The sequence below is a fragment of the Brassica oleracea genome, chromosome C1, assembly GCF_000695525.1.
Source record: "Brassica oleracea var. oleracea cultivar TO1000 chromosome C1, BOL, whole genome shotgun sequence".
NCBI classification, from domain to species: Eukaryota; Viridiplantae; Streptophyta; class Magnoliopsida; order Brassicales; family Brassicaceae; genus Brassica; species Brassica oleracea.
This window is the reverse complement of record NC_027748.1, coordinates 42,272,415-42,296,431: the sequence shown is the minus strand read 5'-3', so window position 1 is coordinate 42,296,431 and position 24,017 is coordinate 42,272,415. Positions and strand designations below refer to the sequence as shown.

Below are 24,017 nucleotides of genomic sequence, written 5' to 3'. Positions count from 1 at the left end.
TAGGGAGTGCAATTTCCCTTTCTTTTTATTGTTTCCTAGGTTTGACAAGGTGTGTATGTTTTATAGAAGAATAAAAGAAACTTATTTGTGAATATCTATGTTCCTCAAGCTGTACAATACATAACTTATTTTTATAAGATCCAGTGCGATCTTGTGAAAGTCTATTTACATGACAACAACATTTTCTAGGTCCCAAAACCATTACCTACTTACAGGTTGTGGCAGGGTTAATAACTTAACATGTTGCGTTAGAGATGATGACAATGACTAAGAATGGAAGAAGAGGCAAACGGCTGAGATATCATCCATTGCTATTCCACGTCTCTTCTTATTCCAAGCCTTAACCGCTTGCTCCACCAGCCGCTTGGCCGCCTTTGGCCGCTCTGCGGTTGAGGCAACAATGTCTATGGCCTCTTCATTTGATATCACATCCCATACCTAAAAAAGATTAAATGACATCATCAGTAATAAGCAAACAAAAATTCTAAATATCTCATTTTTTTTTAGCATACCCCATCAGTGGCCAAGATTACAAACTGGTCTCTATTGGAGATATGTCTCTGAGTCACTTCAGGAACTGAGACCAATCCGTACTCTTTAATACAATAGTCTCCAAATGCTCTAGACATTGCCAGCCCCGGAGATTCCTCTTCTGGTTGCCACACACGGTGGACCCCTGGCTCGTCTTCAAGGCAGAATACTCTCCCGTTGCATCCGATTATACGTTCCTCCTCCTCTGTTTTCACAAAAAAAACAAATATGAAAATGTAAAGATTCAGTAAAACCACTGAGATTTTCATGTTCTGTTTAGGTCTAGTGGTAGAATGTCTATAGAACTAACGAGGTATGTTTGGTTTGAAATCAACTGTGAGCTGAACTGCGCTTAAACTTCCTTCTTCTGATACCGTGGCCAGTACGGCACGTGAATCTCCAACATTTGCTACGTAAATAACTTCACCCTGTAGGAATAAACCATTTAAGAACATTCATTACCGAATATAAAACTTTTATTACAAGATTTTATTCAAGGGTGATAATCATATGATGGTTTCTTTACCTGTCTCACAACGGTTAGAGCGGTTGTACCGCTATTGAAAGTATCGATCTTTCGGTGATGCTGAAGCTCTTGATCGACATCTGCACATGTTTTGAGGTACAAGTGTTTCCAGATGGCGAACCGCTGGTCCGTTTCGGGTTCTACTAATGTAGTCTGAGATAGAGTCTCTTGCCAGTTGCAGAGCAGAGATATAGGCATTGAGTTTCTGACTTGTTTGGACACAAAATGACCCCAGGGACCGTGTCCATCGAATATCCCACAGAAGATCATCTCTTCTTGACATCCAAATCCCTGTTTTAATATTCAAGAAAATGCTCAATACATTATGAACTAATAATATGCATGAATAAAACATTTGAAGACAACACAACTGGAAAGGGGTAGAAACAAACGTAAGCGCTAAAAATCTTGTATAGGTAACAACATTTTTTGTTAGTAACATTTAGGAAACCCTAGTGAGCCAGTTTTGAGTATGAATCTAGCTTGTGTTTAAATGCTTCATCTTAAGGAAAACCATAACAACCCTAGAGACAAAACATGCAGTCTAAACAACTTAGGACAAATCTTTTTTTTTTTTTTTTTGAGTTTTGATTCCTTCTTAGTAATATGGTAGATATAAATTTTTGTTGAAATATAAAATTTATTAGATTAAAGAATATTTGCAACATCAGAAACTATAAACGAATGAGATTGGTGAAATACAAAACCCTTCTATGCCTCAAAAACTACTCTATAACATAATTACTCTATAAGTTCGCCCTAGGAAGACTCTCCCAGTCCCAGTTATCGAGGCGTCGTTTGCTCGTCCCCTCTCCGACGCCGGTGGAGTCATGGCTCGCCGGCGTCGGCCCTCTCAAACTCTACGTCTCTCTCTCCTCTTATCCTCTATCCGTTCAAGCTCTCTGGTTTCGTCCGTCTCCTTGTCTTGGTCGGAGAACATTGTGACTGTTTCCGGGGGCTCGCGGTCTATGTTCTCGGTTTCCTCTTCGGCTCACCGCATCACGCTTACCGTTCTGTGCCTTGTTGGGCTCAGATCTGTGAGAATCAGCTCCCGTTTCACCGTCATCTTCATCGCTCATGTTCATGCTCTCATCGTCTCTCACGCCGTCGACGGTTCTCCGTTGAGACCGTCTCTCAAGGTGAGCAGGGACGACGTGGTTAAAACTTTCGGATCGATTTCCACCGGATTCGTTATTTCCACTGTCAGCCACAACCACCGTGACTCACCAATGCTCTGCAACTGCAACTCTGGTTTGACAGCCGGAAAAGCCTTAACCTTCGAGGTAGTCACATCTCAAAACCCTAGATCTATGAAGCACCATTCCGATCTACCGCCGTCCCCGCTAGTTATGGTGTCTGCTTGTTTGTTGTCTCATCGAGGAGGAGAGCTGCTCCGACAAGCCTCTCCGTGGCGACTTAGATTGATTTCAAAAGACCGGAGACCAGCACCAACACTGACCCCCTCATCTGTTCCGCTCAACCGTCGCTGCTCCCTTTCCGGCAACCTGAGTTCCTGTCAACGTCAACGGAACAGCATCGCTCAAGCCTGTGAGATGGGCCTATTTGCTTGTAGATTGGGCCTGGTGAGCCTTCTAAATTTCATTCAGTCTCACAGCATAGTTTCAAAGCCCATTTGTTTATGGGGTAGGCTGGTCTACTTGGACAGTTTGCTAAAGAATTCTGATGGGTTCATCGGGTTGTTTACCGAAACCAATATGCTTACAATGTCATACCTCTCTTTCCTGAAGAGAATACTAGTTGTTTTTTTACCGGTGGGTTCACTGGACTCGTTGTCATCTTCATCACCATACTCATCACCATCACCATCATCATCATCATCACCTGCCTTCTCTCGAAGAAGTGTTTCCCCTTCTGCCCATGTGCGAAGGTGTATTTCCAAGTCTATAACCGTCTTGTTATCTTGTGGAGCGGTCCGTTCGGGGCCTGAAGATGCAGCGGATCTCGTTTCGACGATATTCCGAGGTGCGAATTGGATATCAACGTCACTTTTCAATGTGACTAAATTTCAACCTTTCGGCTCTGCCGTGAATTTGACGCATTCAAGCTTTGTTATGAATTCGCTGTCTCTTTATCTTAGAGGTTTCTCTAAATCTGTCGTTTGTGTTGTATGGTTTTATGTTTGTAGTTTTATGAACTCTTGTAGTCCGAGACTTTAAGTTTTTAATGAAAGTGGTGTTCCAAAAAAAAAAAAAAACGCCAAAGACTGAGAAACCTAAATAATTCAGCATTGATAGGTAATAATGTACCTCCCAGACGATAGCACAGTCCTGATTGACACCTTTCTCACCGCGTCTGGAGAAAACAGAGGCCAAGTTATTGGATCCATCTGCATTAACACAACCAGAGGACTTCAGAATCATCGCCTTCTTCTTCGCCTCTCTCGCCATTTCACCTGCGGCTTCCTTCGCGTAGCTTTTACCATTGTTGTTGTTGTTATTGTCTTTCTTGTTCGAGAAGGATCTAGCTAAGCTGTTGAATATGGAAGAGAAATGCCCCATTTTGCACAGAAGGTGAAACTACCATATGATCTTGAAACCTGTGGGTGGTATGGTATATACATAGAGGTTCAGATAGTTGCATTAAATCAAAGAGCAAGAGGGAGTTAAAATAGTGTTAAAAGTACTAAGCTTTGCTTTTGAGATTCTTTTTCCCGGGGAAAAACAGGGGATACAAGATAGTATGTGGACTTTTAAAACAGTTAAAAGACAAGAGATTGTAATAGAATATTCATGTCTGACATGGAATTCCACTGAGACAATCACACAATTTCTAAGTTTCTCTAGAACTATAAAACTTAGAAAATAGAAGATGGATTTCTTTCATAAAGAAATATATGAGAATGTGATCAGACTTGAAGCCAAATCGAGTTTTATCTTTTAAGAAAAACATATCCTGTAGCTAATTAACACACATTAACCAAGTTGCAAGATTGGGATTTTCTCTTTCTTTTTTTTTACTTTTCCAGGAAAATAAGCAATAAAACCTTCACATCTTGAAAGCACTTTGTCTTTAATATTCTCTTTGCCCATTTTACTATTTTTGTGAAACAAGATTGCTGCCAAACCCACTAGTTTTGCTTGTATCTAATAATTAGCCTTCCAAATTAGTAAAAGTAAATATTTAAATTTGAGAGACAATTAGGAAGAAAATAATCGGTTCCTTAAGAGTTACATCAGCTCTTCATAAAGTAAATACTAAAAGGGACTTCTGAAGAGAAAAATCAGAAATATTCGTTTATATTAAAAGTAAATATTTAAATTTGAGAGACAATTAGGAAGTAATTAAAGGGACTTCTGAAGAGAAAAACAAATCAGAAATATTCGTTTATCTCCTCATGTATTCAAGATTCAGAGACCAGAATATATACTGCAACTTATTACATAACTAGCAAAATTCTAATTTTCATATACAAATTTCTATCCAAAATGTGATTAGAACGAAGTGAATAGTATATAATCAAACTGTACGAAAATAATCAAAACAAGTTCAGAATGCATGAAGGAAATGAGAAGAGAGAGAGAGAGACAGACAGAGAGAGAGAGAGAGAGGAAGAACTGACGTATTACACACGGGGGAGATGATGGAAGCTCGGAGAAAGTGACACAATATAACCGGAGAGAAACCTAGTAATGCAGAGAGAGAGAGGAAGAGTCGCGAATCAGAAATCAAAAATCACCAGAGTCCATTTATTAATGATGTAAAAAAGTTTAGATATCCCTTTAATTTATTTCTTGGGGCACTCTATTCCCCTCTCATTTTTCTTGTGGCAACAAGATAAAGGCAGAGACGTAGCAAGCTATCGTCTTTTGTCTGTATATTATACTCTTTTTTATAAATTGTAATTTTTTATAAATTGTAATTTCTTATTGAAACTTTTATACTATAAAACATCCTTCATTTATCTGATCGAAATTCTATAAATGGCAAAATTATCTGGCAAATTCTGAAATATTTTATTCGTTTTTCATCACATCAATTGTGTTCAGTAAAAATGGATTCCAACTATAAAATAAAATACTATGTGTGTATTAATAAATTATGTTTTAGAAGAATGTATTAATTTAAATAATGTTCCTCGATTTCTATAATTTGTTAGACCACCTATTATACTATTTTGTTATTGGCTTAATTGTGACTATATAAATAATAAATGATGTTTAAGTGTTGAAAATACTTTTTTTCCGTCTAAAACTTATTTTACTTAATATAGTTTATTAAAGACAAGAACATCAAAATTGATAGGATACATGATTGCATCAAGAAAATAAATAAAAAACTCTTGAGAAACACATTTAAACCATTATAGAATATGATCTGACATATAATTTTTTTTAAAAAAAAGCAATAATGAAGTCCATACTGAAATTATGTTGAATTTTGTCAGTAGGGCTGGACATTTTAATATTCGTTAAAATAGAAACAAATCACAAATATCAAAATTTTGAGAAGCGGATATCCGCTCTGATCCGGAAATATATAAATACATGTACATATTAATTATACTTAATGTTTTAAATGTATAAGTTTATATAATTATTATTATAACATATGATTTGACAAATTATATTCACATTATTACTTATATAAAAGTATTAAATAAAAGGAAGAGAAAAAAATTATAAAACAATTATAACTTTTTTCTTAAGTTTTGTGTTATTATAATTCTTAACTAAGTTTAAAATTTACAAATATATAGTTTCACTATTTTTTTAGTTTTTATTTTATATATCATACAAAAAAATATATTACAAAAATAAATTTGTATTGAATTTTTAAGATTATTTGTATTAATCAAAGCGGATGAGATATCCGTAAGTATTCGTAAATATCCGCAAATATCTATTTATTTTCCAGACATCCATTTTTCCGGATATCCGTATTTTTCGAAGCAAACAGTATTTTTTGAAGCAAAGCAAATTGAAAAATTAGATATTCGTAACATACGAAGCAAATCACAAATACCTTCAAAAACTCGGATATCTGATCCGTGTCCAGCCCTATTTGTCAGTATATTAACACCAATATATGCAAAAAAATAAAAATTTTATATTATAAAATAGAGAGAGACAGATATTATAAGATATCAAACATTATTAATATAGTTGGCAAATTGTTACTAAAAATAATAATCTTCAATTTTACTAGACTGTTTTAATTGATCTTTTTTTGTCACAAACTACCATTCATTCATTCAACTTAGTTGTTTGGTGGGGGAATTAACTCTTCCACAACCACATCTTGTTAATACAAAGATAAAGCATTCTTTTCAAGCAAATCTGCATCACCATTTCTCTTTCGAGAAATCCAACCAAACACAACAACATCAAAATCACTCGATAATCCTCCAAAATACCATAAATCTCCATTTCCGGCACTCTGCTATTGATGGCTTTGATTAACTGCGGTGAGTCAGACTCGAACCGCACTCTTTTCAGCTCTAGATTGCGACAAGTGTTTACTGCCTCCCTGAGCGCCAACCCCTCTGCAATAAGGGCTGAGGAGACAAAACTAGCTCCCCTTTGCCCTCGTGTGTTTTATACCTGCATGAGCATCACCTAACCCAATCCTGCAGTTCTGTTAGTCGGCGACCAAGCAGCATCAGACCTGACAACCATGCCAACTTGCACCTCAGCCACATGGGTATCTCCCGGAGCTCCCTTTACTTCTTTCTCTTGTTGCTTCTTTCTCTTGTTGCGCTGCAGCCCATTCACGTGCTGCGACAATAGCCATTGATAACGTGTCTGCTGGATTCCCAACAAAGTTCTCAAAAAGAAACTTGTTTCGTGCTTTCCAAATTGACCAGAGGATCCAGGGGACCAGCAGAGTACCGGTGATATATGCGGGAGGGAGACACCTCTGCGCAAGTACCTCATTCCAGACTGTTTTAATTGATCACTTATTTCCATTTCAGTATATAAAAACTCTTCTACAATAAATGCACCGCCGATCATATTATAACCAAAACAAAACTATTTTCCCAAACAAGGTTATGTGTGTGTAATCTTGAACAAGTTAGCTAATTCGGTTGAATCTAAAAGAAAATTGGAGAACCAAGAAGTGGATCATACCATATACTAAAACTCGAAACATCTTGGTTAAAAAGGATAATCAACAAATTGTATGTGAAAGAAAAAAGCTTAAAATGATGTTTTATGTTCGTGTGATATTTGTGTTTGGTACAAGTAACGGTGGAAGAAACTAAATTATTAGCTTTGAACAAAAGTTTTCAGTCGTCCAAAAAATAACAAAAGTATTCAGCAACAATGCTACCGTGATTGTTTTGCTAAGTTACATCGAGTTTTTGTTCCTAACGTTAGGCCATCTGCATCGGGCGTGCCTTGGCACGTCCTTCTTTTTTATTGGGTCGAAAATAATTCAAAATAAAATTAAAATGGGTGGGACGGACCGTAAGTAAGGGACAATCGGGCTCATCCCGAAGGAGACGTGGCATCACGTTATTGGGCGATGGAAACGAAGAAGGGACGGTGGTTTCGGCTCGTTCGCATTCGGGAAATTGAAATCGAAAATCAAAAAAGGAGAGCTCGATGGCGACGAACTGAAGCATCGAATCAAAGATCGATCCTTTCCAAACGAAAGCGACGACCTGATCTCCTCACTCCACCTGCGTCTTCTCTCTTCCACTGGAGTCTCCGTCGGCGTGTCTTTGCAAATCGAAAGGTCGCAGCTTCCAATCGAGAGGTCGCAGCTTCGAAATCTCAATCCACTTCCGTTCGATTCCGATCCTGTACGCAAGCTTCTTTCCTCTCCAAATCCTCGGCGAATCGTCCCAATCGTGTCTTTGTTTGTATTTTTAAATTATGATTTTGTATTTTTTTAAAAAAAATTTTGTAATTTTCTTAATATTTCAATTTTAATGTTAAACTTCTATCATATAAGTTTTATTTAAAACTTCTTTACATATGTTATCACTTATTCAAATAAAAAATTAATTAAATAATAAACTAAGGGACAATCAAAGTCCCATTAATAATCCACTTAGTCTCTTAGCTTAGGTCCTTTAAGATAAAAGTTTAATTAAAAATGTTAAGGGACTTGAAACACAATCCCACCATTGTGGTTGCCCTTAGGGCGCTATGATTTGAACATCTAAATATAGCTTATCGTGGGGTATATACTGTGATATTGAATCTGTGTTAGTTTAGGATGACTAGCTTTAGTTAGTTTTGTAGACATCAATTATCAAATAGCCTGCATTTCACGTTAGTGATCAGTAAATCACGATCGTCAATCTATACAATTTTAATTAAACTTTCTTTAAGCTCACTGTTGGTTCTGCTGTCGCTACGCTTTGATCGAGCAGTCAACACGTCATGGGTTATAAAAGCTCAATTATGCAAAAAAATTGTTTCCGTAATGGGTAAAAAGCAGCTTAAAAAGAATTGGCGTTTTGTCGTTTTGAGTCTTTGACGCATGCAAACTTAATAAAGCCCCGTCGATCTTATATACACGTTTAACATAAATCAAAGATTCTAGAGTATGTAGAAAAGAAACGTTACAGGGTTAACTTTTTCATGAAATTTATTCAAATGGTCCACGTTTGTACCTACCTCGAACCTATACAAACCCTAAATGAAACTAAATTCCGAGATTTCAGGTTAATACTGAAAATAACAAATACTTAGGCAGGTTGAACATTAGTATCAAACCTCCTAAGGTATTAAAACATATACTCTCTCGCAAAGGCGGTCTTGAGAATAGCCAACTGGAACTTTTGGTTTATAGTTCTTTGGTTTATAGCCAAATAATTCACATAGATATATAATTTCTTAGAATTGTATATGGCTGAAATATTCTTAATTGTTTGTATGTGATCTCTTTCCTAGCATGAAAGTCTCTTTGTTGTTTTTTTTTTGGGCAGCAAACGGCTTAACCGCTTCTTTAGCCCTGTGAATGTACAAACAACTTCATTTTTATGATAATTCAAATACTTATAAAAAAAAAAATTCTTAAAATTGTAAAAGTCTTTTTAATATAAAATCTCTTTTTACACCTCCAAAATCTCAGAACGCTCACTCGTATCAAACGAATAGAAAACCTCAACGTCACAACTTACACAAAACTGTACTAAACGAAGCCTTCCCCCACAAGAGAACTCAGTTAGTCGGACCCAGTGGTTCACCGTGAAATGACGGTGTATTCCGTATGTGGCATTAGTCTTCTCATGGGACCCGATTGATTATAAGTCCGATGACGCATTACTGTGTCGGCGATGACGGTGAAAACAAAATGGTTGCATTGCCTCAATAATTAAAAACCAATAACCAACCACAAGAAGACATTGAATTTCGTTAGAGACCAATATTCCCACGCGACAAACACCATATGGCACGTTCGGAACAGACGATCTTGGAGGATGACTTTCGGTGCGAGTGAACGCGATATTCCCACGTGACGAACACCATATGGCACAGTATTCTGTTGTTTGGTTATAAAAGTTCAAATCCATGTGAGAACCATATTGATTATTTTGGTCCTCGTTGGGGGTCCACTAGTGACCACAGTCTCATAAAGGACCATGCCATTCATTTTAACAGTCTCATCACATGTGGGACGGTGCACCAGATAAGGACTTTTTTTGTTTGTGTGCCGTGGCCTCCCATTCCACTTTCAGACCACAAAGTTTGACCGCTTTCTGCTATTTCTAGTTGTGATTTTCATAATAGTTTTGTTATTTGGTCAGTTTCTAGAATTGTTAGACAATTTATTTTTATAAATTATTTTACAAGTAATATTTTCCAACAATAATCATTATACGTGTGTCGTGGACAAAGGAGAGCTCAAAAAGTGGGATGAATCTAGTGGTGAATAGCTTTTGATTGGTTGGTTGTAAGAAAATGATCATAATTTATGATCCAGTTGATATATAGAAGCATTAAAATTACAATCATTACAAGGCTATCTATCTTTCTCTGAATAATCCTTTAATTGCGCATTATCTTCCTCAAATCTGGATTAAGATCAACTCAGGCAATGATTGGTTGTGCCACTCCAAAATGAATACGTATGAAGAAAAACAAGTGAGGTATGTTGTATATTAATTAGAGAAATATAAATATAATTAAAAAAATTGGAGAATAAAAAGGAGTTTCACTTTCATTTGAGAGGTGTCAATGTTTTAACAGATTGGGGCCACAATGGAGGGGCCCATAGTAACCTAAAGGTTTAACAGGGTGATGATTCAACATCAGTTCCATCTAACCACGCTTTAATCCATTACAGTGGCAGAGGTAGTTCATTGCGAATCCATGTGTTTTTACAGTGGCAGAGGTAGTTCATTGTGAAATCCACTGCAGTACCCATGTGAAATCAAGAAAAAACAAATTTTACTTGTGTTTTTTTACTTGTGTTTTAACAGAAAAAAACTGAGAAAACATAGTAAAATAGGCTTATTGACCCATTTAATATATATGTTGACTCTAAAACTGTACCCATGTGAAATCAAGAAAAAACAAATTTTACTTGTGTTTTAACAGAAAAAAAACTGAGAAAACATAGTAAAATAGGCTTATTGACCCATTTAATATATATGTTGACTCTAAAACTGTACCCATGTGAAATCAAGAAAAAACAAATTTTACTTGTGTTTTAACAGAAAAAAAACTGAGAAAACATAGTAAAATAGGCTTATTGACCCATTTAATATATATGTTGACTCTAAAACTGTACCCATGTGAAATCAAGAAAAAACAAATTTTACCTGTGTTTTAACAGAAAAAAAAAACTGAGAAAACATAGTAAAATAGGCTTATTGACCATTTAATATATACTAGTTTTTGATCCGCGCGTCCGCGCGGATGCATGTCCGATGTAATCAAATGTTTTTCGTAGTTTTAAAATCATTCATGTTAGTGTTTCATATGTTATTGAGTTTTGACATTAGTGTATCTTGTTTATTTTGTTTAGTGTACATTTATAAAGTATGAGGTTTTATTCCTTCTTATTTTGTAATAATTTTGTTTTGCTTGGTAAACTAAACATAAAGTGTATAATATTAGAGGATTTAGTTGAGGTTTAATAGTTTTATTAAAGAAGAAAAATTAAATTTTGTGATTTATATCATATTTTTAAGTTTTGTTTATATAGGTTTTAGTAAAAATAAATATGATAGCAACTATAAACCAATTGGAAAAGTAACCACAAAAATATATATATATCTCGTAATTATATTAACAAAGCATAATTAGATGAATTGATTTGAGCCATTTGGTTGTGATATTTAAATTAGTATCATTTGTAACCTAAACAATAGTGGACCTAAAAAACAAATGAAAGCCCATTGAATTTTTTTTCCGGGAAGAAAACAGAAACCATCTGCCTTCTATGTGTTTTTTTCTTTCCGTAGAAACTTTGGGAACTTCTACCGATCTCTTCGTCGGTGCTATCTGTTGTTCTAGCGAGATCTACAGACACGCCTATGATTGTTTCACAAAAAGGATTTCTGAAGATAGATCTACTCATTACTATGGCAGATCATGGCATACAGGTTTAATCGTGTTCCTATTCCTCGAACTTTGTTTGTTTCGATTATTTGTCCTAATTTCTATTATGTGTAATGATTTTGTAAACACGATCTAAGGTTTGGAAGACGAAGACCCTTCTCTCTGATAGATAGAGGCCGTAGCGTGTATAATCAAGTCTTCAAACCTCGTCGAAGTAAACGATGAGTAATTACTAACAGAAGGTCGTCTTTGTTCGTGTTTATTCAAAGGTAATTCTAATCTATAATTTTAAGTTTAATAACAGATGTCCGCTTCTGTTGACTGTCTCAGTTCTGATAAATTGGCTAATTTTGAGAGTTTTAATTCATGATCTCGCACTTTAGATTACTAATTTAGACCAACTACTGTTTATGGATAGAAACAGAAGGACATGGGAGAGAAGGATTTATAGAAAAGCCCAGGGAGAGTGATGGTGTCGGATAGAGATGATCATCAATTGTAAAATGACATAGCAAAGGGAAGGCACAATGATCATTTAGTGGAAAGTATCAAGTACCAGTAGTGAAGATGAAAAAGAAGACAACAACCAAGACATGACAACAGACTTACTACACGGTTAGTAATCACTTCTCTATTGTAACTAATTACTAATGTGAAAGAAAAGTAGGACTGTCTAGAAAACATGTTTAGATTAGAGAACCCCGGAATGTCTTGGTTGTTATTATGCAGGATATAGTACTTGATAAATATTAAAGGGATCATGCTTACGGTTAGAAAGGGCAGAATAATAGTTTCAGCCCTTTAATATAAGGGCTATGAATTTATTTACCCATTGGTCTGCTAAAACCATCTCAAAGGTATCTCCAAAAGGGGTATTCTGCCTCCACGAATTTAAGCACTTAACTTGACCTCGCCAGTTATTCTTCTTGTTTTAATAGTTTAGATTGGGCATAAAATCCATAAGCCGAAATCTGAATCAAACCTAAACCAAAAAAATTGATCCATACTTAGTCTAAAATGTAATAATAACAAAATAGATCATGTACGAAACATATTTGAACTCGAGGTGTTATTAGCCGAATCCGAACGGTAACACAAAAAACCAAAAAATTCAAAGAAATCTGAATAACTCAAAAAATCCGAATAACCGATCCAAATGTCAGAAATAGTCACAAATATAAACATTTTGAAACATAAATATATACTTCAGATATTTAGTTCTATATTTATTTGAAATGATATCCAAAGTTAAGTATTTAAATTTTAAATAAGTACCTTAAATATCCAATTCTATATAAATATGTTGTTATTTCTTATGTTTTATTTTTAAATTTTGGATTTAACTTTGGATATATTCAACCCGAACCGATATAACCCAAATCCAAACGATATATGGTTACTTTATGGGTTTTAGAATGTGAAACAAATTAAAAATGTGTTATATTTGAACATGATCCGTATTTACAAATTTACCCGAATGAAATCTAGTATGTGATATAAATTAAAACCAAAATTTAAAATATCCAACAGGTACCCGAACACTCAAACCTAGACTGATGCTTCTGTTATGTAACAATCCAAGCCATTTGAGTCTAACATCAATAACTTCTTCTTCCATAGATTTATGGGGAGCTCTCGATTAACAGTTTCTTTGGCCTTCTCGATCTTTGACCGTCTCCTGTGGATTAATTTCTTTTGAAAATTTTATCTTCAGAATGATAAACCCATCTCCCAATTCAAATCTCGGCGCGACGACTCGATCTGCGTTCACGGCAAGAAAGGCGGTGGTACCCATCTCGATTCGATCTTCGATAACGGCGAGAAACGCAGTGGTTTTGCCATGAGGAGCGCACTGCAAGGAAGATAGATCTTCTGGGTTTGAAGGGACCAGAGTGTGTGCAGTATCAATGAAACATAGAGAGAGAAAGAGAAGTCAAACGATCATCACTCTTTCGTCTCCAAAACTCACATGTCATCCGGTTGTAACATGAACAAAGAACAAAGTCACATTGCAATGACTGGAAACATTTAAACATGAAATGTTCTTATTGGCTTTTCAACTATTTTCATTTATTGACATGTCACTCTCACATGTTTTAAAAAAGCAGAGCTGTCAATCCCTGGAGAGAGTCTTGTGTTATTATTGCGTTGACTTTTGTTGTATTACAAAGTTAGCCCAAATAAGAGCAATAGATATTTTACTGTGTAGAATCAAATTTATTGATTCAACTATGAATTAAAATTTGGGATGACCAATTTTCAATTATCATAAAAATATGGCTTTGCAACAAAAGGAAACTGAGGTTCGGCTTGGTAAGGAGAGATCCGATTATCTTTTTAGTAAAGACTCGAATTTGTATGGTTTAGGAATGTAGCTAAATAACAATTAAGACAGTGGCATGAATTGTAAATATTTAGACGAAGCAAGAGTTATTTTCAAATTGTACTTCAGTTTTAATAGATTAGACTAGAGCTTGACCCGCACGATTTTTAGTTTTGTATAAAATATTATTTAAATGTTTATTAGTTAATATTTTAATATTTATCATATTTTAAAATTTTTGTAAACATCATAGTGAAATAGTTTACACGTTGGAAAGAAATATTGATTCATGCGTCATATTAAACTTTCGACAAACATTTAACCATTGATATGTTTGAGTAATGTTTCTTTTAACACGAAATCGTTTCCAACTCTATAATATTTTAAATATTTTGATTATATATGGGTCATATAGTGAGATTTAGATACATCAGAAAACAAATATTCTATTATAAACATTAAATATTATTCTACAAGTAATTTTATGATATTTAAAACTTTATATAGATAAATGTATTGTTGAAAATAATTAATAGTGACTGAAATGAATAAAAATGTATTTTAGAAATATTTGAAATATATATATTTTATGCAACATTTAGATAGATTATAAAAAATCCATATTATTCTACAAGTAAATCAAAAATAGTTAAACTGTAGCATATATAGATTTTATTGTTTAAAATAATTAATAGTAATGGTTAAACAAATATTTTTAAAAAATTAAAATACATATATTTTAAGCCTTACAAACTAAATATGTGGAATTTATATGATACTTAGGAAATATTATATTATACTATTAAAAACGTTTTTAAAATTTGAATTTTTCTAAAATTTAGCTAAATAATTTTAGGAAATATGTTGATCACAATTTTTTTTACTAAATTGGATTTAGGAAATGATTTAATAAAATAGGAAAAACAATGATTACTTAAATGTAAGTTTGTCTCATTTTCAGTGGCATTAGATTGTAAATATTATGTAAGTTTAAGGGTTAGTTTATATTTGTACTTCTATTTTAATAGATTAGATGTTGACTCTAAAACTGATCCAGTAAACACTTTGGCTAGCTCCGCCACTGATCCATTCCATCTCATAAACGACACAGTATTCCTTATTATCCGCGCAGCAAAGTCTTTAGCTATTTATTATTACGAGGCTTTTTCGAATAGCTGAATGTACTTCCAAAACCAATAGATTGAGCCCATTTAAAGGACTATTTTTAAAAGCTCAATAGCCACCAGAAGTTGTCTGAGGTTTATACGTCACTGAGACGAGAGCTCTCTCAGCTATCCCCGACTCCAAACCAAATCAAAAGAACTTTCGCAATCAACCTACCAACCAACCAACCAACCAAAAGCAAATTGTAAATAGACAGAGAGTAAAATAAGGCGGGGAGAAGGATCACGTTTCAAGTGGAAAAAATAAGTCGGATCCGAATCTCCATCGCATTTTATATTAGTGAAATGGACTTGGGCCCCATAAGAGTCCAGCCCAGTAAAGAATCCAACCTCTAGACAAAGGACTTGCCGTTTCGCGTATTTATCAGGTCTAACCGACACGTCGTTCAACAAGGAAAGCACTGAAACGGCAAGGGGTGCTTCTAAAAGAAATAACAACGGCAGAAAGTTTGAGATTTAGCAAAGTCCCACATCGGTTGCAAGTTACAAAGGACCCTCGGGAATCTTAGTATAAATATAACACTAGCGTAAACAAGCAAATCACTTACCTGGACGGGGTCGACTCGTGATCAAGAAGACGAGTGGCCTAGGCTAGTGACTTCCATTGCACCAAGGAAGGGCGCTTAGCCTAAAGTCTTCCCATGTGGAAGAGCTTACGTCATTATTTGTGGCAGAGGGGGTTTGCGTTCGCGCAGCCCCTACTATACATAGTATTAAATTTGTCATTTTTTTAAATCTTATGATAATACAAAAGTTGGCAAGTCATCTATGCGTTATTTAGTAAACAAGTCTTGTGTCCGTAGCTTACAAACAAGCTCTTGATACTTTACAACTTATGTCTACACATCAACTGAAACAATGTACATGCTGTGTGTTAAAACATTACATGAATGGAGAAACAACTAGTAAACGAGGGATATACTTTGCTGAGTGGTCGCTCTTTCTTCTCACAGTTGCCGTAGTCTTTCCTGTCACAACGAACAATTACAAAACCCCCTTTCAGCGTTAACTCTACAAGTGAACACAAAGGTCAATGATGCTTTCAGAAAGCACATGAGAAGCAAAGAACTATATATATATAAGAGGGGGAAAATGAGTTTAGAAAACAACCTGAAACATTTGCATTAACTTTGGATTCCGTTCAAGAAGCTCACAGCGCCTCTGACGCTTACTTCTTTTTTTTTTTTAACTGCAAGCGCCTACGAAGTAGCTCTTATAAAGATAAAATCTGGTAGCATCAAGTCTTACAGACATGTGAAAATGTTTATAACAAAAATCAAGAAAACTTGGGGAAATGCTAAATCGAACGGAAGACAAACAGTCTTGAGCTTTCACTTAGAATCCGAGCTTGGTTCTGCGCCAGTGCCTGCGCTTGGCAGTGTACGGTGTACCTGATAGTGTTGTCGGTTCGAAGACGAATCCAGTGGGGAATAGGCCTGTTTTGCCTCATCTTCTTGGCCAGATTCTTCTTTATCATAAACGACTTGTGGGACGGCATCTTGAAGTCGTGCGATATGCAGCTGGGGGAGCGAAGCTTCTCGCGCTTACTTTAGAGCCTGAAAAAGAGAGTTCAGGATTAAAACTAAGTGCAACAAATTATATACTAATCAAAATACTGGCTGAAACAGAGATACTGGCTGACTGATAATCAATGGCTGGACCACTTTGTTCAGTGGTACTACTTCTTGATGGTAACAAAGCATATGGATCTGAGTAGAATACTCTATGTCTCGGCCAAGTCTTACGAGGCATCAATTAATCAATTGTCACACATGAGCTTTTATCAAAAAGCATGATGAGCTCTAGTTCGTTACAGACAGTAGATAAGGGAAGTGGAAGAAGTTATTATAACAACCTTTTAAAATGAAGTCCTTCAGAAAACGATTATAACTCTCCTTACCATCTTGTTCATTTCTTCAATTCAGTTCCCATTGTATTTTAGACTCTTCTATTGTGACACGAGTAATTTCTAGAGCTTATAGTTGAGTTACAGATCAACTATCAACGACTCATAGGTCACTTCTTCCAAGAAGAAGCACTTCTAGTTTCGGTGTGTATTATGATTTCAACCAATGAGATAAGGAAAATATAAGGACTGAAATATATGACTTATTCTTGGGTTCACCCCGTAGGGTAGATTCACCAACCAATAGGATTGATTCACCAACCAATAGGATTTCATTATTTCAAATTCGATATCTTTTAAAAAAAGAAACAAAATATTGTCAAATTATATTATATTTTTAAAATTAAAAGGTAAAAAGAAATAAATAAAAATAGTAGTAATTAAAAAAAATAAATATTTTTAACGTCGGCAGCAAAAAACTAAACCCTAAAACCTAATCCGTAAACCCGAAATCCTTGGATAAACCCTAAACCTTTGGATAAATCCTAAACTCTAAATCAAAATCACTAAACACTAAAACACTCAAGAGTTTAGAGTTTAGGATTTAGGGTTTAGGGTTTAGGATTTATCCAAGGGTTTAGGGTTTAAGATTTAGGGTTTATGGATTAGGATTTAGGATTTAGTGTTTTGCTGCCACACGTTAAAAATATATTTTTTTTAATTCTTTTTTCTGTAACTACTATATTTTTTTTTTTACTTTTTTTTTTAAAACATAATATAACTTTGACAATATTTTGTTTACTTTTTCAAAAGATATCGAATTTGAAATAATGAAATCCTATTGGTTGGTGAACCTCTAGGTTCACCGCCACTCTAGGGGATTGAACCCAAGAATAACTCGAAATATATTTACATAAACCACACAACTACAAGTTTTTACAATTGTTTCAGAAACATACATAAACACAAACACAAACACACACACACAATGAGAGGCTTAAATGCCAAAGCCCCATCTAACTATTTTCACATTGAGATAAAACCAAGGCTCCGTTCACCTGACGGTGAAGAAGCCTAAGTAGAGAATGAGCCAAAGATGATTTGCCTGTCCACAGTCAAATGCAAGAATAAAAAGAAAAAACTCATTCTCCTTTTCCAAGACAAAGAGTTCTATCCTCTCTATCTCCAGTTGACTGAGAAACAAAGGTAAAATATCAGGTTTTGAAATAGCAGCAGCCATTATCCATAGCTGCCACTGATGCAGTCCACTTGGTAGGCATTACCATGCCCCCAAGACGATGAACCGGAGAACTTAGAAAGTAGTTCATGCTTGTAACTTCAGATCCGGAGACATTTAGTCCGGTCGATAAGTTCATGGTCCCACTTTCCGGATGAAGAACTTCAGAGTTCTGAGAGTTACTTTGTTGAGAGATAGCCTGACTCTGAGTCTGCTTAGTTCCATCAGCTTTCTTTGCATTGGTTCCACTTTTAGTGTTCAAGAATCTTCCACCGGATCCTCTAGGACGGCGCAATGCATGGAGATGACGAGAGTGATGCATATATGGCTGCAACATATATTAATATAAGAACAACCAATAAAACACTAACTACTACTCCCTCAGTTTCATAAAAATACAAGTTTAAAAAACAAATTGTTTCAAAAAATACATTTTTATAAACTAATAATGATAAATCGTAAATTTCAAAAAAATAATTGTATTTATTGAATTGTTATTGGTTTAGAATTATGAGAAATAGATAATCATAAAAATTATACATTTATAACTAAAATTTAATATGCTCTGTTTTATTAGTATGTGTGAAAATTTTAAAACATGCATTATTTTGAAACGGATGAATGATTATGATTGATTTACAACATACATTAACATAGTTTACCTTACGGCCTCTGCTACTCAGTTTGTTCTGGTCAAGAACAGCAGCAGCCTTTGCACGTGATTGGCGTCGCCTGATGATTGCATGGTATTGCTTTGAGTTCACAAAGATTGTTCCATCTTCTGTTTCCATGTTTAGAGGAAGCATTACTCTGCTCTGAGATCCATAGGCTGAGACAACTCCATAGTATTGTTGTTCCACACATGGATACATCTAAATGTACCAAGAAAGAAAACAACAAACAAGAACTACATACTCAGAAACAACTTTAAAAAACATTGATGATATATTATATTTTTAGATGTTTACCTGTTGCTGAGTAAATCCAAGTTCCAAGCAAGGTGGTTGCACTGAGAAAGCAGCTCCATGAGGCTTTGGCACAACTCTTGAACTCTTCACATCACCTAAAAGAATAGACAACATGCAATTTTGGATTCACAATTATCTATAAAAGGAAACATTACTATATGAAACATACAAAATATCTTTCCTTTTATAGTTTCCCTTTAGACAATTTAGCTCAGTTAGACACCTATAAGTAGATAGTAAAACATGTTCGACCAGTTTCCACAAACCTACTTTGGAGAATTCACTAGGACCATCCATTTGAAGACATAAATAGAGAAAGACAAAGGAAGTTAAGAGTTACCAAGTGAGAAAGCTAAGTGAGTAGCAGAGTTGTTCTGTTTATCCACACCATGTTCTGTCTCTACGGCAGATCCGAACGAGTCAGAATCTCCGGCAAGACTCACCGGCTGAGATCTAAAAGCATTCCACCAAGAGATCTGTGGACCAGTTTGCATAGCCATCTCCAAAATCCAACACAGAAAGTCTAGAAACTAAAAGGAAGTCACTATTCAATGTTGCTAAGATGAAAGATCTGTTCCTGTGAAGATAAACAAAAGAAGATAAAAAAAAGTCAACAAAGTAAAGAGTTTCGATGTGTAAATCTTTCTCGAATTTCAAACCCAGTTGAGAAAGTTTGTAAAGGTAGGAACGTTGGGATTGGGTATTACGCAACATCATACTAATGACAAAACCCATATGTGAATCATCACCAAGAGACAGACTTGTTGTCTAAAGTAAGTAAGAATTGTGAGAAACTAAAAAGGATAAGACACGGAAACTGATATCTTTTAACAAACCAAACACTAGACAAGAGTCCCATATAGCAAACAAACTCCATAAAGAAGTTGAGAAGTTGAGTAAGAAGGAAGTAAAACCTCAAATGTTGGTCAAGATCAAACACACCCAAACCTATGTGAATTTAAAAGCAAAAAAAAAGAAAAGAAATAAAAGATACAAGATTAATGAAAACTTGCACACAGGTTAGAGTGAGCTTCAGATTCCTAGGAAGAGGCAGAGAAGATCCCAAGTGTTAGGAGCCATGTCGGTTCCAAATCAAGAAACATAGTTCATAACAACACTATAATAGAGAGAGAATGAGAGAGACTAACCAATATATGAATTACAAGTGTTGATGGCAACTCTAGCTTCACCCACCAATCACCTTCAACTTTTATGCTGCTACTCTGTTTTTGTTTGTTTTTTCTTTTTCTAACTGTAGCGTTGGCTTGACGTGCTTTCTTCAAAAGTTATAATGATCCCACTTGAAACTTTTATTTATTCAATTTTTTCATTATGTAGAGTAGTGCTTGGGTTGTCAACTACGTTGTTCATTATGAGTGTGGTCCTTGTAAGCTTTTTGTCTATCCGTCATATGTAAAAAAAGGAGCACCACTCAAAAATCATAAATAAACAAATAAAGTAAACAGTCTGACAACTTCAACAGTGACATACCAATGTTTGCTATTATTATAAGCTCGTGACTCATTCCATATGGACTATAATGTAAAGTTTACTACACTCTAAACGTTGTATGATTCTGTAAATAGACCAAACACATACCATTAAATGGATAGATTTGACACTTGTTGATATGTTGTTCTTAACTAGGTTTTCAAGTGTTCTTTTACATGTTGTCCCTTTGTTTCCTCTTTTGTTATCTTTCTTTAAGTAATTGAAGTTATTTTGCGAACCTGGAGCTGGAGGTACACACGTGTATATAAGCTCAATATATATAACTCAGAGGGAATAAAACAAGTGTGTACATTTTGTAAGAAAATATTTGTTGGTTTTAGATACGTTATGGATCAGCTTTCTTTGACTTATAATGATACTGAGAGTATACTGATAATTGAATCTGTTTTAAAATGAAAGGATAATGAAAATTATAGAAAAACAACTTTAGAAGTTAATATGATGTACTAACGTAATTATTTACATTTTCGTCATTTTGATCCACAAAACCCCACCAGTAGCTAGCTAATCTAGCAATGCAGGAAACGCGATTTAACAGAATAAAATTCCGATGGGAAAAATCTCATAAGTGAACATTTAGCCACCATTATAGCATTTCTTCACGTAATTATTTACATTTATGTATAAAAAATATGCTAAATTTATATTTGTTCATTTCTTTTATTTTTTATATATTTCTTACAAACTTCATTTCTTCATTCGCTAAGATAATTATAGATATAAATGAAATTGATGGAAACATAAATAGTTATTTTCTTTGAACGTATACGTAAGATTAGCATGTAAATTTAAACAGTAAAACCAAAAAAAAGAAGTCAGCAACAGTAGATTAGATTGAAAACATATAGTTTAGTTGGTTAAGTTTAGTGTTTGCTTTTGTGTATGTGTACTTATGTGGTACTTCAGCTTATCTCACTACCAGCTTTCTCTATTCGCCATCAATTCTTGTCAGCTGCTAATATCTTCTTAAGAGAATATCTTATTTCATTATATATATGTGAAAGCTCATTTATAAGTTCAAGACTTAACTTATAATTACTTATCTTAATATGGGCCACATTTTATTAGTGATATATATGAACTTAGTGCAACTGGTTCCCTTATAATATAAATATCTAACACCACTATAGCATTTATAAAAAATCCTTTATATATAGCTTTCTTAAAAGTGATTGCTTTTTTTTTCCTGAAAAAGTCGCATTGGATATTGCCAATCCTATTTTCTTATGCGATTTAGTTTATAAGTCACTCGACGGCTCCACTTTTTCATAAACTTCCAAAATTTCACGAAATGACTAATCACCAACTATATATTTTTAATATAATTGTCTTTTTCAAAGACAAAATAAGAGGTTTAAAACATAGATAATCGAGTATCCAACTTTGTTTAATACAACGTATCAACAAGATATATTGTATGAACTAGAGTTGCATATGCGTTCCAGTTGAATGCACGAACTGAGAACATTGAAGTGGAAGTCTAGTGTATACTTTTAGAATATTGCTTCTATGTTATTTTTTTCTTACTTTTGGTTTTGATCGTTGGCCAACAAAAAAGTATATATATATTAAGTTTTCGTTTTTATAACCATTTTTAAATATCAAACTTCTACATATTATTTTGTTGGACATCATTGTGGGTATTAACTCCCTTTTAATGTAATTTTAGTCAAAATTTTAACAAAAGGCTTAGATTTGTTCTCGATATAGCTCAGTTATTACTATTTTTTTTTTTGTGTGCACTCTATAGCTCAGTTATTGAAGTTCATAGAATGATCAGCGAAGTGAGTTTGAAGTTGTTAATATATAGCAGATGCAGTTGAATAACTGTTCTCTCCGTGACATCCAAGTTTCTATATTACCTTTCCACTCAAAACTCACAATTTAAAGTTGTTATCTACATAACTTTTACTAGGTAGTTGAATTTCAACCAACGTATCTATAACTTAGAGATCTGCTACACAACCCATGGACCATGTCCATTATTGCTTTAGAGTTTAGACATCCATCTACAATCTCGTTTAACTCTCTAGGTAAGCTATAGCTTTAACCAACAGACCCAACACTATATAGTAGACACTAATTTAAGAGTCGGTCATTGATGACCTTATACTAGTAACTAATTTTGGGCCTCAAGGGATACCCAGCCCAGTAGAGGATGTAAACAGTAAGCCAGGGTCTTGCCGTCTCGCGTGCGATGAAACGGCACGCGGTGCTTCTCAAAGAGACAAGAACAGCAGAAGGTTTGAGACTTTGCAAAGTCCCACATCGGTTACGAGAAACAAAGGAGGCTTTGGAGACACAGTATAAAGCAGAGACTCGTGGGTACTTACAAATTACTTACCTGGACGGGGTCAACTCGTGATCAAGAAGACGAGTGGCCTAGGCTAGTGACTTCCATTGCACCAAGGAAGGGCGCTTAGCCTAAAGTCTTCCCATGTGGAAGAGCTTACGTCATTATTTGTGGCAGAGGGGGTTTGCGTTCGCGCAGCCCCTACCATACTCATTGTTCAATTTTTTTCTTACATATATGATCGAAAGTAGATCTGAAGTTTCCAAGTTGATAAGAGATAACGTTATAAATGCAGAGACGAAGATAACAGACGGGAGGAGGCTTGCACGAATAAATAAATACTTTTATATATGGGCCTTTGTCTACTTTTTAACTGTAAAGCCTTAAACCAAAAAAAAGCTAGTTCTTTATGTTTAAATCAAACATAAAAAATAGCTACAGCGAAGTGAACTACGCTTAAATCAAACAAAAAAAATTAGCCTCAGGGGAAGAACATGGATGAAAATGTAAAAATGCTAGTTCTTTATGTTTCTCATGTTCACTTCTAGCAAAACCTCGTTTTGTAAATCTACGACATGAAAAGGCTACGTATCTTTAACATTTTGGGTATCTATATATATCTTTGCTTATCCCCTATATATTATTTGAGAAGCATTACAACTTCTTTTTGTAGCCACATGTTATCACTAAAAAGATTCTTAGAATCATTAGAGAAATATGTTGGTCCATCTAATTATATAATAAGTTTTTTATTAAACTAACAATAAATTCATCATTAATGTACTTTATTATTTATTTAAATAAAATTTACGGAATTGCCTAATGTGGCTAAAATATATATGACAATTAATGATTTTGAATAATAAAGATTTGATAAAAAAATAGTGTATCTTTTATCATATTTGTTTAAATTTAAGCTATTAAATAAATTAAACAACCACAATAACCATATAATAAAAATTTAGATTTTTATGTATATGTTATATTTTGAATTTTTACAAACGGCTATAAATTACTAAAACTGTTAAAAGTCTCACATTCAAATTTTATGATCCATGGTTTAAAATTTTTGTTATGACAAAATACAAATGATTACAAAAATTATATAAGTAAAAA

At 34.4% G+C, this 24,017-nt stretch overlaps 2 protein-coding genes, 1 long non-coding RNA gene and 1 pseudogene across 9 annotated transcripts; 1 reads left to right on the top strand and 3 right to left on the bottom strand.

Annotated features, from left to right (window-relative positions):
- Positions 1–71: 71 nt before the first annotated feature.
- On the bottom strand, positions 72–4,869 carry LOC106331365 (probable protein phosphatase 2C 34). Of its 2 annotated transcripts, XM_013769737.1 has the most exons (6): positions 4,638–4,869; positions 3,325–3,614; positions 1,058–1,348; positions 842–959; positions 513–736; positions 72–438 (listed from the first exon to the last, which is right to left on the bottom strand). In XM_013769737.1, the coding sequence occupies exons 2-6, from the start codon at positions 3,574–3,576 to the stop codon at positions 268–270; spliced, it is 1,056 nt and encodes a 351-aa protein (XP_013625191.1). In that variant the 5' UTR covers positions 3,577–3,614; positions 4,638–4,869; the 3' UTR covers positions 72–267. The 2 variants fall into 2 exon arrangements, with proteins under 2 accessions (XP_013625191.1, XP_013625264.1); XM_013769810.1 differs by lacking the exon at positions 4,638–4,869 and having other exon boundaries at positions 3,325–3,871.
- Positions 4,870–11,459: 6,590 nt separating this feature from the next.
- On the top strand, positions 11,460–12,415 carry LOC106301675. Of its 2 annotated transcripts, none has more exons than XR_001262272.1 (3): positions 11,460–11,582; positions 11,676–11,807; positions 11,963–12,415. It is a non-coding gene; the product is annotated as an uncharacterized LOC106301675 (long non-coding RNA). The 2 variants fall into 2 exon arrangements; XR_001262271.1 differs by having other exon boundaries at positions 11,957–12,415.
- A 3,890-nt stretch (positions 12,416–16,305) lies between these two features.
- On the bottom strand, positions 16,306–16,575 carry LOC106300744 (annotated as a pseudogene).
- A 1,208-nt stretch (positions 16,576–17,783) lies between these two features.
- On the bottom strand, positions 17,784–20,329 carry LOC106344539 (nuclear transcription factor Y subunit A-2-like). Of its 5 annotated transcripts, none has more exons than XM_013783915.1 (5): positions 20,245–20,329; positions 19,437–19,673; positions 19,097–19,191; positions 18,791–19,000; positions 18,106–18,456 (listed from the first exon to the last, which is right to left on the bottom strand). In XM_013783915.1, exons 2-5 carry the CDS (start codon positions 19,594–19,596, stop codon positions 18,106–18,108), a joined length of 816 nt encoding a protein of 271 aa, XP_013639369.1. In that variant the 5' UTR covers positions 19,597–19,673; positions 20,245–20,329. The 5 variants fall into 5 exon arrangements, with proteins under 5 accessions (XP_013639374.1, XP_013639369.1, XP_013639362.1 ...); XM_013783908.1 differs by lacking the exon at positions 20,245–20,329 and adding an exon at positions 20,114–20,216; XM_013783905.1 differs by lacking the exon at positions 20,245–20,329 and adding an exon at positions 20,011–20,214.
- Positions 20,330–24,017: the final 3,688 nt, after the last annotated feature.

Excerpts from the sequence above, each read along its gene's own strand:
- LOC106344539 (XM_013783915.1), bottom strand. The coding sequence starts at position 19,596 with ATGGCTATGCAAACTGGTCCACAGATCTCTTGGTGGAATGCTTTTAGA. Across the intron at positions 19,001-19,096 it reads TTGGATTTACTCAGCAACAG|ATGTATCCATGTGTGGAACA; the intron begins GTAAACATCTAA and ends TGGTACATTTAG. Across the intron at positions 18,457-18,790 it reads TGAGTAGCAGAGGCCGTAAG|CCATATATGCATCACTCTCG; the intron begins GTAAACTATGTT and ends TATATGTTGCAG.
- LOC106331365 (XM_013769737.1), bottom strand. The coding sequence starts at position 3,576 with ATGGGGCATTTCTCTTCCATATTCAACAGCTTAGCTAGATCCTTCTCG. Across the intron at positions 737-841 it reads TTTCAAACCAAACATACCTC|AGGAGGAGGAACGTATAATC; the intron begins GTTAGTTCTATA and ends TTGTGAAAACAG. Across the intron at positions 439-512 it reads TAATCTTGGCCACTGATGGG|GTATGGGATGTGATATCAAA; the intron begins GTATGCTAAAAA and ends AATCTTTTTTAG.